Source organism: Platalea leucorodia, assembly GCF_965183815.1.
Source record: "Platalea leucorodia genome assembly, chromosome: 5".
Taxonomy (NCBI): Eukaryota; Metazoa; Chordata; class Aves; order Pelecaniformes; family Threskiornithidae; genus Platalea; species Platalea leucorodia.
In genome coordinates, this window is record NC_138827.1 from 11958365 (window position 1) to 11973024 (window position 14660).

Genomic DNA, 14660 nt, shown 5'->3' on the forward strand with positions numbered 1-14660 from the left:
CTTAATTGCTAAGCTATTTCTAATAGAACTGTCTTCTAGACCTTTGAATAAAAATAAATGTGGAGGCATAGCCTACAAAGAAGACTTTATTGTTTTGAATTGAGCCTTTTCCTCTTGACAAATTATCCACAGAGACAGGCTTTTATGTTCACAAATGCAATGTATTCAACAATGTTTTATGTAGAGTAAATTCTAAAGCAATTTCTTCTGTTGCTCTCAGTTTACCCAAAGTGTTATTACTTAGCCCATTAGTTATTGAGACTTTTTTTCCTACTGCAATGTGATCTGTCACTTCTGTTGCTCAGATGCATTTATTTCTCAGTTTTGACTGGAGGACCAAAGCCTAATTTTCTCAGAGTCATGAACCTCAGTTTTTGTTACAGCAGGAGTTTGAAAAAAATCAAGCAAGTAGATGTGTAACATATCCTGCTTCCAGCTCAAATTCTCCACTGGTAGATGCCAGAGTAGAAGTGACCTGAATTGCTCCCAGTCCTCATTCTTGCTTTGAGGGCTGACCCCAGGAACCAATATGACTCTCTATTTCTATTACTCTTCACTCTTTCACAACATCTGGTGGCCCCAGCCAAGGATGGAGCTCCACAGGGTGGGAATTTTACAAACACAGGGTAAAACCATGCCCTGCTCACCAAAATATACATCTAGAATACGTAAAGATGAGCAAAGGGTGGGAGAAAGTGGTATCATCTCTGTTTAGCATCTGGGATGCTGGCATGGAGAAGTTAAGGCTCTGAGTTAAGGCACAAAAATACATGCTTAAGTATGTTCTTAGAGAAATAATATATAGGGAAGTACTCAATTTAAAGCATGTAGCTATGTTCCAGTAAGCTTAACTCATATTATTTCAGCTGCGTGCAAATGTGCTTTGCTGAACTCAGGCTGTGACTTGTGTAACAGGCAATCTGGAGCAGAAATCTCTGGAGATCTCTCCCTTGCTCTGAGTGTGATTGGCCAGAAGCTGTTTATCCTAGATCCCTAAAGTCAAGATCCGAAGACTTAATTACAGTTTTTCCTGATGTAACTGTAATTTATTGCTGTTCGCTGGAAACCAGAGCCCTGTCATTGCAGAGCTTTCTCTCTTAAAATGTTCATCACACTTTTGTGATCACCAATAAAGTCATTATTATGGCTGTTATTTTTAGCTTAAAATTTACGTTCAGCTCTGCAGGACACACAGTTGAGCAGACAGTTGTTTATTGCAGTAGCTTCACTTGTAAAATACATTACATAATTACAAAAGGTTTCGTCTTACCCTGTGTTATGAGCGCTCCAATTTTACATGTACAGTCGTCATGACAGTGGTGACAGTACATGGCGACAGTACATGGTGACAGTGTTCGCCAAACCTGATGTGCAGACATTTCTGTGTGCTAGGCACTTGTGTATCAGTCACTTTCTCTCCCTCTCTGTCTCTCTACATTTTTTTTTGCTTGATTTTTTTTTTTTTTTGGTAGGCAATCACACACAAAAGATGGCAAAAAATTTGTGACTGTTTATGTGCACAAGGTACTTTGGCTCGTTTGAAATATAAGCCATTTTATTCCCGTGTTAGCAAGTAAGACATGGATTAGTAGGTTTGCTTGCTTTTTAGTCTTTCCAGGTTATATATCAAGGCTTAAGGGTGAACTTGAGTGATTTCTGAGAATTACAAAACTGTACTCAGGTACTGAGCAGCTTACAGCAGCCAGAGCATGGCAATGCAGAGTTAAGGCTGCCAGTTCGGATGAAGATTTTGATCTTGTCATTATGAAATTCCAGTCATCCAAGGGATGATCCAAGCATAATCCTTTATTCAAATTTATTTAGAGGCCTCAGATAAATTCAATTAAAATATTTGATTAACTATGAACCAGGCTTTTCTGGAGAATAAAATGCTTAAGCAATTAATTTTTCTTTCAATTTTACATTTCATAAATCAATATACTTTGCTTAAACCATGTTGGTTACTTGTCAGAGTTCTTCCCTACAAGTCCCCAGTTTAATTAGTCAGATTCTCATTAACATATGCCCAACCTCCGTCTTGTATTTCAAACTGACCTTAAAAGGCAGGCATTAATTAATGCTTAATGAAAAAGTAATAAAGGTCCTAAATTAAGCATTTAGAAACAAATTCACAAACATAGCAGGCAGCTCAAGCAGCAGATTGAGGGCAGAAAAGGGAAAAGAGGAGGGTTCTGGGATGAGCCCCATGGCCTGGAGAGGTGAGGAAGGAGAGGGACCGGAACCCTGGGGAAGACTGGAAGAGGTTGACTTGTGCCCTCTGGCAGATGAGGGGCAGAAAATTCAGTTGGTTTTGAGGGAGAACTGATTACAAAGCTGAGAAATTGTGGTGTGACATGTAGATACTTGCAAGAATCAGTCTGTGCACCCACATTAAGCTATCGAGGCCCCTCTGGGACTCCCTTTCAGGTGGCTGTGTCTCTGCATCTCCATCCCCAGCAGCGCTCAGTGACAATTAATGGTCATGGGGACACATTGTGTCTGCTGGCAATGTATCTCTCTCCATGCACCCATATCCATCTCTTAAAATTAAATGAGCACTAAATGTAATTGATTTTATATGAACCTCTTCCCCTCGGGCTGGGAGACCACTGTTTGCAGTGGAAACCCTCAGAGGGTGAATACTGATGATGCTCATTAATACACCATATAGTTCCCTGGAACGGTGCAGGGATGTGTTGAATGAAGAAAACTCACTGCATTTCCACACCTGGGCCATCTCACTTGTCCCATCAGGCATGGAAATCAGGGTCTCCTGCTGCCAGGAAGCTGCAGGCAGTTGCAGCTTCAGAGCACGCTGCAGAGCGGCATCCCTTCTTCCACTGGAAAGTGGAAATGGCTGCGAGCAGACAGGTCAGTCAATGCATTAGGCTGCATTCAGAGAGAAAGAAGATTGCAGAAAAGTGCACTTTCAGGCAGTTTGGACTAAACATGAGAAATGGAATTAGGTCAGTATTTATTTAAATTAATTTTACATCCTTGGCAGTAGGGCAGACTGCAGTAGCCCTGCTACTCTTACAAATGAATGGTAATTTGCTAGGAAAAAAGAGACATTAATGATGTCAGCCTTCATTTTGGAAGTAATTGAGGCAGCAGCTTAAAGAAATCAATGTTACACAGCTAGTAAGCACTATGTTTTTGTTCATATTAACCAATTCCAAGGGATTATGGATTTTTTTTTCCCTTGTCAGCAAACAATAGTAATTCTGAATTAGCTATTATTTTGAGCAGGTAAAAGAAAGATCTTTTCATGCATTGCTTTAGTAAATATTCAGGGTTCTTTCCAGTACTCCAGTTCCGCAGGCTTGCTAAATGTCCTCTATTAACAGTCATGCAAATCTCAATAAAAGAATTGCTCTGCCAAGCAATTTGCTTTAAGGTATCTCCACTTGTTCCTTTTCTTCCTGAGCAGAATTATTGTTCAGCTATCAGGATGACACACAGAAAACATGCAGATGAGTACACAGACACTCTGGTTCTTAATTGTTGTAATTAGTTGGGAGTTTCGATCACCAGACCATGATTTTTGCATGGATTTCATTACGAATTGTATCCATTCATCCTCAGATAATGAAAATCAGACATTTGCAACACTACTCGGGATTTTCTTGCCTCTGTAGTGCTTTGGGGAAACAATTTTGTTTTTTAATGGAGAAGAAGTTTGCATGTTGCAAATTCCCAGCATTTGAACATTTCAGCATGTGTAAACATCCCTCCCTTTCTGATTTGCCAGCACTGCTGCTGTTTCCATTTCTACCCACTCTGCAGGAGCACAAATTCCTGGCGGTCGCTTCTTTTGCAGATGTACTTAGGGACAGGGGTCTGTACAGAAACACCTGTATTGTATGAGAGAGGAATGTATGGGCTGGGCAGTTTTAATGGGAGGAGAAGGACCACACTCCAGTTAGACCTCATCTCCCCTTTCCCTCTGCCTTTTGCCTTCGAAAAGCCAAACCCTGCTCTTGGTATAGGATTGCCAGCAAAGTGCTGGGCTTGTGTCTCTAGCTGGAATTTCACCCTCAGCCTGCTGTGCAGAATGTGGGTCACCTACTTAGATTTCAAAGAGGCTTGCTACTGCACCTTGAAGTCTTAAATGAGAACTGTGGCTTTCTATATTTGGTACCTCTTTTTTTTCTACGTTTTTAAGAAACCTGAAAAATGAATGTTTCCCCAGATAATTCAGGCTGCTTCATCTCACTGCCTGTATATAAGAACTAGGGTAGACATATCAAGATGTCTATTCTGTATCAATCAAAGCAGTTAATTTCTTTAATACTAACTTGAGATACAGCATCCCTTAACCTCCACTACCCCCAGAAATCGGACAGGAGCCATGGAGAGTAAGCATCACAGGTCTGAGCCTACAGGGAGAATAACAGCTGGCAGAAAAAGCTTTGCCATTGAAAGTAACTTCTCACCAAGAAACACACTTGTGGTTTTACTGCAAGTTTGCTGTCTTAATGGCAGGATGCATCCTACCATTGCTGGGAGGACTGGACTCCCGTTGCAGGTGATGGGGGTTCTGTGGGAAAATCAATACCTGGAAGAGCCCAGCAGGAGCGGGGATGAACGGCCTGGCGTGGTGCAGGCAGCACATGTGCTAGCTGTGTCACTCTGCAGCAGTGAATGCCATCGCTGCCATAGCCCCCAAGCTTTCCTGAAGATTTATCTGGATACGAATGTGTGATTACTGTCAAATGATTAGTCCCAGTTGCTTTCATTGACAATATGGAGCAGGGTTTCATTGTTCCCAAAGTTAAATTCAGAAGCAAACTATTAAACACAGTATTTATCTTCCCACTGTGCAAAATGCTGTGTTTAATATAATTCCGTTTTTGAAAGGTCAGATTTACATAGTGAGCAGCAGAGGCTGTGATAGCGCGGGAGGGGCATTGCTGGGCCTTTTGCTCTTTACAAAATGGTTACGGCAGCAGATAACCAAGCTTCGGCTTCCTGCTGCCAGGTGGAAGTCAGGTCATAGAAACCCTGGAAGATAAATTGTCTCAGGCGATCAAGATAAATCTGCGTGGGTTCCCTCCCTCCACAGATGAGCGGGTGATGCTGACACAGCTGAATTGAAGCACAAGCCCCACTGCAGCTTCAAATCGGTGGAAACATAAACCCTCGCTGCAGTGCAGGGGAGAACTCTACCTTCCCACTGAGGCAGCAGGCACCCGGAAAACATGAGATCTCTTTATATCTCCTAACTCTTCTGTACTAGCCTGCAGCAAGCAGCAAAGCAGCATCTGTATGTGATTTCTTGTAAATCATCCCTTGTGGCAGCCTGGAACCCCTTGAAATATTTTGTCTGCAAAAATTTCTTTTAAGGGTATAAATCACAGATGTTTTCCCCCAGTTTTTATTGGCTGAGAATATTCCAACCTTCCTAATGGCCCAGTATGATCTTCCCGTTTGCAGGCCGTCTGCAGCTGGCAGTGCTGCCTACAGGTGCTTGGACAACTCTTTACTTTCATCCTGAATTATGGAAGAAGTTCACAGGGAGGCATGAAGCCCTCCTGGTTTTGCCAGGATGATCAAAGGCAAAGTTGAGGCACCTGTGTTAGCCCTGCAAAAGCTATGCCAAGTCCATGCTGTGATAGCATTTTTGAAAAAAAAACATGAGAGGTTATAGACTGCAGGGCAGCACGCCCAGGGCTTGCGTTAGGTTGGGTTTGTCTAGATGTTGACTTTACACTTGATTTTCAACTAACGAGATGAGTGAGTCTGAAGGAGGGCCACTGAGATGGTCCAGGAGCTGGTGCATCTGGTATACAAGGAGAAGCTGAGGGCTTCAGATTTTTTTAACCTGGAGAAGCTGTCCTGAAGCTGTAGCTTGGACCAGAGGCCTCCAGAGTCCCTTCCAACCCCAGTTTCCCTAACTGTGATTGCTCTATTCTCATGCAATTTGTAAAAAGGTTTTCAAAACTTCACTCTCAGAGATTTGAGTTATATTACTGAGTTGCTTAAACGGAAAAATGAGTGGGGTTTATGTTTAGAAGTTAATAGGCATATTGTGTGATGAGCAGTGCCAAGACTTGTGCTGGAGTTAATAGGAAATAGCCAAGTCGAGTGGCTTATTGGCCAAGGACATGGTCACTTCTTAGCTCATGGGAAGTCTCAAACTACTGTTCCTTTAATTAAAATGTTAAGGGACTAAGTATGCTTTATAAGTAAGAAAAAGCTTTTAAAATAATTTTTAAGAAAGGATATTCTGCATGGTAAAACACTTTAAATTACAAAATTAAAAGTATAGACATGCTGAGTGCTCCCTTCCTTCCTTTTGTAATTTCTGTTCTTCATTTTCTCTTCCCTGAAGTACTTTTCTTTCAGTAACTGTCAACAAGGTTTTTGACCACAGGGTAAATATTTCTGGACTGAGTCAGGATATATTTAACTGGTATGAGTCAATCCTGTGAATGTAAATATACAGTTCGTGTTGGAGTTGTTCCTAAGCATAGGTAGATGGGTGGTCCTTGTGAGTCAGTCACAGCAGAGGGATTCAAATAGGCTGTGTCCAGAGTAAAGTAATCACAACTTAGTGGACAAATCTGATGACCATCAATAGAGGCTTGGAAATGAAGAGCTGAGACAAACTGTCAAGTAGTACACATCAGCCTTGTAGTCCAATTATTTGGTGTAATTCCATGGTTAGCAGTCGGTCCTAGATAACACGGTTAATTAATACAATCAAAAACATCACGAGGCCTTATTGCTCTTCCACATTCTCCTTCTCCTCCTTCTGCAATCACAGCTCCTTGCCCTGTTTCTTCCTCCCTCCTGTTATCTCTGTCGCACTGAGGCCGGTATTGCTGCCTGTCCTCTTGACTCATCGTCTCCCTTGCGTCACCCACCAGCAGTGTACCATCTCCGCCAGGCGCTTTGCCGGCCGTAGGTTGAATCTGGACCAGAGCGATGTCATACCAATGTGCAGGGTGGTGTGCTGCAGGGCATTGTGGCAATGAAAACCCACCAGCTTACCTATCCAAGCCACGGGGTCATCTGTGGCAGACAGAAAAGCACCTCCCTCTATTCACCAGCCCTTTCTGCCTTATTTATACTGATCCTGCCCAAAGGGAGAGTAGCTCAGAAGCAATATTTAAATTTAGAGGCCTTGTGGGGAATTAGGAAGCAATGCAACTTCTCAGCTTCATGCATTACCATAAGGAAAGGGCACAGTCTTCCTCTAATGACATTTTATGTGCATAAAGCAATGCCAAAAGTGTTGTAGCACACCGACAAGAAGATCAGCGTTGTGCTCCTGTTCTTGTTCATAGCCCAACGTTGGTGGGGTTTGGGGATGAGCTGCTCTCTCCCACCTCCAGTGAATTCATGTGGGAAGGGGGTTCTTGTAAAGAGGTGGGTGTTCCTGTTGGTACAGAAGTATGTGGGGGCAACTTTGGGGAGGTTTTAAGGCAACACACACTCCAAAACCTGCTGCAGGTTCTTTTTCTGTGGTTGTTGGAGTAACGCAGTGTGTGGAGGAAGAAATTTGTGTTTGGGATGTGTGCTGACAGAGTTACATCTGTGCTAGTTCCACCTTCCACATACACCTCCACGTGAGTCTTCATGGTAAATAATTCTCCTTAGTAAAACTGCCAGTTCTTCTCATCCCAGCAAGTAAATGAATGAAATGTTGTTGTCTTTTCTTAAAGAAATGAGCCAAGATTTTGAAAGGTGACTTAATTTGGGGCACATGCCGCTTGTTCAGCTGTGGGATTTGGGGTTCCAGCCTGGGGTAACAAGTGTATCCCAAAGGATGTATCAGTCTGGGAAAAGGAAAGGAGAACGGAAAGGATTAAAAAAAAGGTGGTTTTGGAATATAAATAGACTGGAAATAGTCACAGAGAGCTCAGCATAGGGTGTGATCCCAGCCACGGAAATGAATGTCTTTCTAGTGGTTTCAGTGGAAGAAAACTATGTGCAGTAATGGGGTTTTGGGTCTGAGATTTATTTCGGCTCATGTTCCTTGACATACATCAGTGTTTTTATGAATTCTTAAACACTAATTTAAGGGTAGGTTTTAAACCTCTTTTCCTTTATTTGCCAGCCAACAACATCTGCTTCTATGGGGAATGCTCCTACTACTGCTCAACTGAGCATGCCCTGTGTGGAAAACCAGATCAGATCGAAGGGTCTCTGGCTGCTTTCCTACCTGATTTGTCTCTAGCTAAAAGGAAAACCTGGAGAAACCCTTGGAGACGTTCCTACCACAAGCGCAAGAAAGCAGAGTGAGTAGTGGTGAGCAAAGGGTTCGCCAGCTGCAAAGGGCAATACGGAAATAAAACAGTGGTGCAGTTACTGCCCTTGCCTGATCTAAAGCATTGAGGCTTAGGAGAGCATCTGCTTTTCTTCAGTGGGTACAGGTCCTGGGAAGGGACAGAGTACTTGCACTTGCAAGGAGCTCCAGCTTATGGTCCTGAACCTGAAAGGACCTTCAATGGCATAATTCCCTTGTGGGACAGATACCTCCAGTGGCTTTGACAGGATGCAATGGGACCTGTCTAAGTCCTGTCAGAGGCAGAAAGATTCACTGCTATCAGCAGTCCTAAACAAGTCTCAGATATTTTCATCATATGACTGATGGTGCAGCTGGTCTCCTAAATCTTGAAGCTATTAGCCAGATAGTATTCAATCTTGTGATTTTCTTCCTTTTTCATCAGTCACAATCTTTATCGGTTGCCTGCATTACTGGAAGCAGCCTGAAGAATTTGCTGCCTCTACCTGACCCTGCCCTCAATCGAACATGATACACCTAGGTCTTTGCAAAATAATATTTTTTTTTTAATACTCAGTAAGCTTCGTATGTCATATAAAATATCAAAATATTGGCTTTTCCAGATGGGAAGTTGATCCAGATTATTGTGAAGAGGTTAAACAAACACCCCCGTATGACAGTGGGACCAGAATTCTGGATATAATGGATATGACAGTTTTTGATTTCCTAATGGGTATGTTTCATCTCTTTCAAAAATTAAATGCAACATTTAATTAGAATAAGAACCATTTCTTTCTACACCGCTCTGCATAGCTCAGCAGTTTGCTAAAGCATGGTTGAAGCTGCATTTACCGTATGTGTCGTTCTAGATGATTATGAGAAAATGCAGATTTACATGGTTATGTATTCCCATCAGTGCAGATTAAAGGAACAAAGATGTTCAGAAATGCAGAGTGATGATGAATGCAGGTCAAGCTAGTCTCCTTCACAACAGTTAACGGCTTCACAGTTTGCTTTAGTGGGTGCTTTACCATTGTAACGTATGGCTCCTGGATGCACATGCAAGGACTGTTCATTATTGTCACGTTTTCAACCTGAGGTAGTATTCACTGCTGCTTGCTCTATAAACTGTCAGAGGGGGGAAAAAAAAAGAGGTGTTGCTGTGTCACAAAGGCAACTGTGATATGTATCAGGAAGTTTTTTTCTGTTTATGTAACCTGATTGGAATGAAATAATTATTAACAAGCAGGTAATAGTGACCTATTCCAAGCGTACTTAGTGGTTAACACTGAGACATTCTCATGTGAAACCTGTTCTGCTGCAGCTAAAATACCTGCAAGCTGCCAACATACATACTTGATCCTTGGACAGATGCCAGCATGGACATATCCTCTGCCATTGCCACTACTGAGATTTCTGCAATAGGGTGCAGCAGGAGAGGCCAAATCACAGCTCAGGAGCCATATGTGGCATCTATAAGTGGCTCAAGACCCCCACCATGAAGACAAAATCCATAACTTGGCACCAGTACTCTGCACATTGACCTTAAAAATCAGATCATGCGTCTGCCTGCCATGGGTGCACAAGGAGAGCTGTTCAGCTGTACCACTGCAGTAGCATCCTGATCCATATGTTCAGAGTCATAATATCGTTTTGGCTTTCCAGGCAGCCAGAAATTTGGACAAAGTTCTTATTAGAGGAAAAACAGGATGTTTGGTCATGGTTCAAAAAGTTTAACACAGTATTAGCAAAGTCATATGGATTAACATCCATGCTTGAAGGATGCATTTTCCCCTGCCTAAGCTAAGCCTCACACCTGGCACGCATACCATGGCTGCTTTGCACGCCGTACTGACCCAGGGCTGGAGCAGCAGGGCTTGTTTTTGCCAGTGAAGCTCTGCTGGCTTAGGACATAGCTACCTCACAGATGACCAGGCTCCCCGAGCAGCTGAGATGCCATCGTACCTGGGAGAGATTTCCTTGGCACACCCCAGGAGGGGTTGCTGGAGTGTGGGAAGGTTGGTTTTGTCTCCTGACGGTCCTCTAGAGCTTAAGTATAAAAGCTACAGAGAGCTTGAAAAGCTCGCAGAGGCATAACTGCCCATCTTCCAGTACCACACACTCTGGGCTTCCCACAGTAGAAGCAAATAAGCTCAGTTGACCTGTTGCTTTCTCTGCCCTACATAGCCATCACGTTTGGGGAGCGCTGGCTTCTCACTGAACCGTAGCTTTTGTATTGCCCTGACCTGCAGGCTCAGCAGCAAGCCAGAGAGAGAACGGTCTTTTTTTCTCTTTATTCCATAGGTAACATGGATCGACATCACTATGAAACCTTTGAAAAGTTTGGAAACGAAACATTTATTATCCACTTAGATAATGGAAGAGGGTAAATACCTTTAATAATCTTTCTGGGGAAGAAAAAGAAAAAAGTCTTTAAAACAGCCTTTATCATGTTCTTGCTCTTATCTTTAAACAGGTTTGGAAAATATTCCCATGATGAACTTTCCATATTGGTGCCTTTAAACCAGTGCTGCAGGTACATTTCATCTCCGGAGTTGTTTCCCATTTTATACAGTTGTTGCCGCTAATAGGACTGAAATGTTCAAGTGAATCTTTTATCGCATACCATGGAGAGGAGGAGATGTTATGATCCTGCCCAGTGAGCCTGACCCAAGCTAGCCCTGAGCGTTAGCACTAACGCGTTAAGTGCTTGGCTGAGATCAGGACCTTGCAGGAGCGTGGCTGTGAGCTGTTAAGAGAGGCTTTATTAAGACAAAATACATGTCCCATTGAAGTCAAGTGGCAAAACTTTCCCCAGCTTGTTCAAGTGCTTTACAATGGCTTTCCACAGTGCCCACGGCCAGGATTTTCAGAGAGGACAGGTGATACTTAGAGTTTCAGCTTTGTGCGACTGGGACACAGGGTGAGCTCTGCATCTGCGGAGACTCTGGGCATCCCTGCAGGGTGAGCTAGTGGGAGCCCCTGCTGCCACCACCCGCACCCCAGCTCAATACCACGTGCATCATGAACGTTGGTGCCGAGATGGATGTGACCCCGTGACTGCTGCACGACATCCAGTCGGTGCCTTGCCCAGCCGAGGAACATGAAGGCTCTCTGCACTTGACTGTAGAGCTGTGCTCCAAAACCTCTCCACCTTTAAGGGCTCCCAAAGATCACTGGGCAGGTGACAATGCCAGCTGCTCATTAGGACTGTGACAGTGCCTGCTTCTCATCATTTCAGATCACATAATAACGTTTTTATGCTGTTACCGCTATGCTGACTATAAGCCTTTTAGCCCTGTCAAGATCAATAGTGATGAAAATACTGATTTGCATTTTTTTTCTCCTTTTTCTCTTAGAATAAGGAAGTCTACCTATCTGCGATTACAGTTGTTAGCCAAGGAGGAATACAAACTCAGTCTCTTGATGAAGGAATCTTTACTAAAAGATAAAATAGCTCCCATTCTCTACCAGCCTCACTTGGAGGCGATGGACAGACGGCTGCGGATTGTCCTCAAGGCTGTTAGTGACTGTATAGAAAAGGATGGTTATGACAATGTGGTTGAAAATGACTTTAACACTGATGTTAACACTGTTACGACCGAGAGGTAGTGAAATCACAAGACTACGTTTTTACCAGCCAAGTAAAGAAGATTCAAAGAGGGGGGGGAAAAAACAAAAAGTCTTGCAAAAGACTGTATATGCCACTTTGTGAATTCAGTGAATTCAGAAATGAGATATAATTGTTCCCAAAGTAGGTAAAGTGTAGACTCTGAAAAGGCTCAGTTCACTAAGAAAAATAAGTCTAATGTGATGCTTTTCATTAGGTCCTAAAGAGAGATTATGAAAAGATTCAGAAAATACTGAGATCATTAACACACAACAGTCTGGTAGCAAAACACCTCCTGTCCTTTTTGTATAGAAAGGAGGCCTTTACTTAATATTTTGTATTTATATATGATATATCTATGAAAACCCAGACCTACCTACCAAATTTAACTAAGAGGGACGGCATAATTTTGTGACTCACACTTTATTTGTGGTGACAGTCCACGTAGTATTTTGTGTTAACCCTTTAAGTGCTCTAATCCACTGTATCTTATTTAAATTGAATGCTTTTTCTTCCCAGCTACTCAGCATTTAAAGGGTTAAGGCATTATGAACTTTAAAATGCAAAAAATAATAATTATTATAATAATAATAAATACAATGGTTAACGGAAGGGAATGTCACTAATTGTGCATTGACAGGAATACTTGAATGTTGGTTTTACAAAGTGATGTAAAATGACAAGTTGTACTATTTGTCCATAAGGAGCTGGCAGCTCTTATCTTTCTAGACTATCATAGCTGAGCTGCTACTTTTCAACTTTGCTTTTGATAGTTTTGTGTAAATATATACATATATGAGTAAAAAGCTGCTTTCAGCAGCTCTAGGCTTACTTTTGCAGCATTTTTGTGGAATTGTTTGCAACGTGGTAAAAGTGCAATAAAGATATGGCAAAATGTGTAGCCATCATGTCTAAATGGATTCATTTTTCACTGGAAATCTCTTTCAGAGCAAAGCTGTGCACAATAGCCAAGTGTTCCAGAAGTAGTTGTTTAAATTGCCGTCCCCTTTTGTAGCAACAGCAAGTCAAGTTAAAGTAGGGAACTGGTGATTAATATACGTTACAACTCTGATAAGGACCATGGTGTTGAAAGTGGCTAATCTTCCATATGAAAGCATTGTTTTGACTGTCATTTCAGCATCCCTTCCGCTTGCAATTATAGCTGTAGCAACAAGCTGTAGAGAACACCTCTAGAAGATTATGGCTTGACACACTGCCCAGAGGATTTAGATACATCAGCTCCTCTGACTTGGGTAACAAAAGCCCTTGCACAACCCAGAAAATCTCAGCCTAAATTATCTAGAAACATGATATTCCTAACCAAATAATTTTGAATCATGTACAGCTGAGTTCATGTAATATGTGTGTAGACTTTCAGCTAAAAGCAATCTATAAATTGAACGAGTCACTGTATGTGACTTGTGAAAACATGGTGTGGTACAGAAGGAATCCCTCATCGCTCGTTTGGGTGAGGAGTGAATTTATTATGACAATATTCATCACAACTATAATTCAAAGCTGTCATTTGTTTCATTTTATATCTTTCTTCTCGGGGATTTATAAACATATACTTTAAGAGCTTGTAGCCAGATAGACTAAAATGTAGGCATTTCAACGTATTAAGACTATGAATGAGATAAAGAGCTGCTATATAGTCTCATTCACCTCTCAGGTTGATATATTATCACTAAAAAAATATGTCTTTTACTATTTTACTGCCCATTTCAAATTCCCATGACTCTCACATACATGGCATACAAAGACAACAGAACATCTCAGATTATACAACTGTCCATGAACTTGTAAAATTTCTGTTACCCCTTGGCTTTTTTTCACTTTCCAAGACTGACCTGTGGTAGCAAGGATGTTCTCTAACACAGTGCTTGCACTGCAGTTCTGTCTCCCCATTAGCCAAAAAACCCAAAGCATGGGATTGTAAAAAGGTGATATGAGTGATATTACCCTTGCTTTATCCTCAGTGCCTGGCTGTGGTTTCCCTGCAGGTGCAGCTTTTTCTCACTATGAGATTGTGTCAGGACAGCAGACAGGAGCTATAAAAAACCCTCCCTGGCACAGCTCTGCTTTCTGTTTCTGGGGTCAGGTCAGCCAGAGGCTCTGGGTCTGCAAACCTGGTTTTCTTTTGGAAAGCAGCACTTGGCAGCCTCTTGGCTCATAGAGGAGCAGATATAGCAAAGGTCTTTGTTCTTTAGAAGCTGGGTTGTAGGTCAGGAGCTTCTGGCAGGGTGGTTCATGCTGAAGGTCTCTGCAGAAGGCTGCCTGGTGCTGTCAGGAATATAAACTTACTGTTATGAACCCGATGCTGTATTTCTATAAGCAGAATTAGTAGTGTTTCTACAGAATAATTAACTAAAGGTCACTCATCCTTGCCATATTGTAACCAGCTCTGTAGAGTCTCCAGTGTCTTTCCTTTCCTGAACTTTGATGCTTCCCCTTGAAAGCTCTGTGCTACAGCTTTCTAGACCTATCAAAATTGCTCTTGTTTCCAGTCCTAAATTAGACATACAGAAAAGCTGAAGGGGAGGCTTTTCTTTGGGATGAGACATGCGAGCATCTTGGAAGAAGGGAGATATTAGCTAAGAGGCTGGGAGAGGTTTCCTTTCCTTTGTGCTCTCTGAGAAGTCGGGGTGAATTAATGACACCTGAGCAGTGCAAGCCTAAATACACCACAGGGTGCTCAGGCAATAAATGGCAACAGCTAAGTTCAGGCCCTTTCTGTGGCTGGGGGAGCTGAGGACATGGGATTGATCTGGGGGTTATTTCAAGAAGTGGAAGGGCTGATTAATTAAACAAGCTGTG

General features: G+C 42.3%; 1 protein-coding gene across 1 annotated transcript in view; it reads left to right on the plus strand.

Moving 5' to 3' along the window:
* The window catches only part of FAM20C (FAM20C golgi associated secretory pathway kinase), a 59962-nt gene extending 47325 nt beyond the window's left edge, over window positions 1-12637 (plus strand). Inside the window, exons 6-10 of the mRNA XM_082311832.1 lie at window positions 8066-8246; window positions 8857-8966; window positions 10538-10619; window positions 10710-10769; window positions 11593-12637. Of these exons, the coding sequence (XP_082167958.1) occupies window positions 8066-8246; window positions 8857-8966; window positions 10538-10619; window positions 10710-10769; window positions 11593-11845 (686 nt within the window). The 3' untranslated portion in view covers window positions 11846-12637. The remainder of the gene's footprint in view (window positions 1-8065; window positions 8247-8856; window positions 8967-10537; window positions 10620-10709; window positions 10770-11592) is intronic.
* The last annotated feature ends 2023 nt before the right edge of the window (window positions 12638-14660 follow it).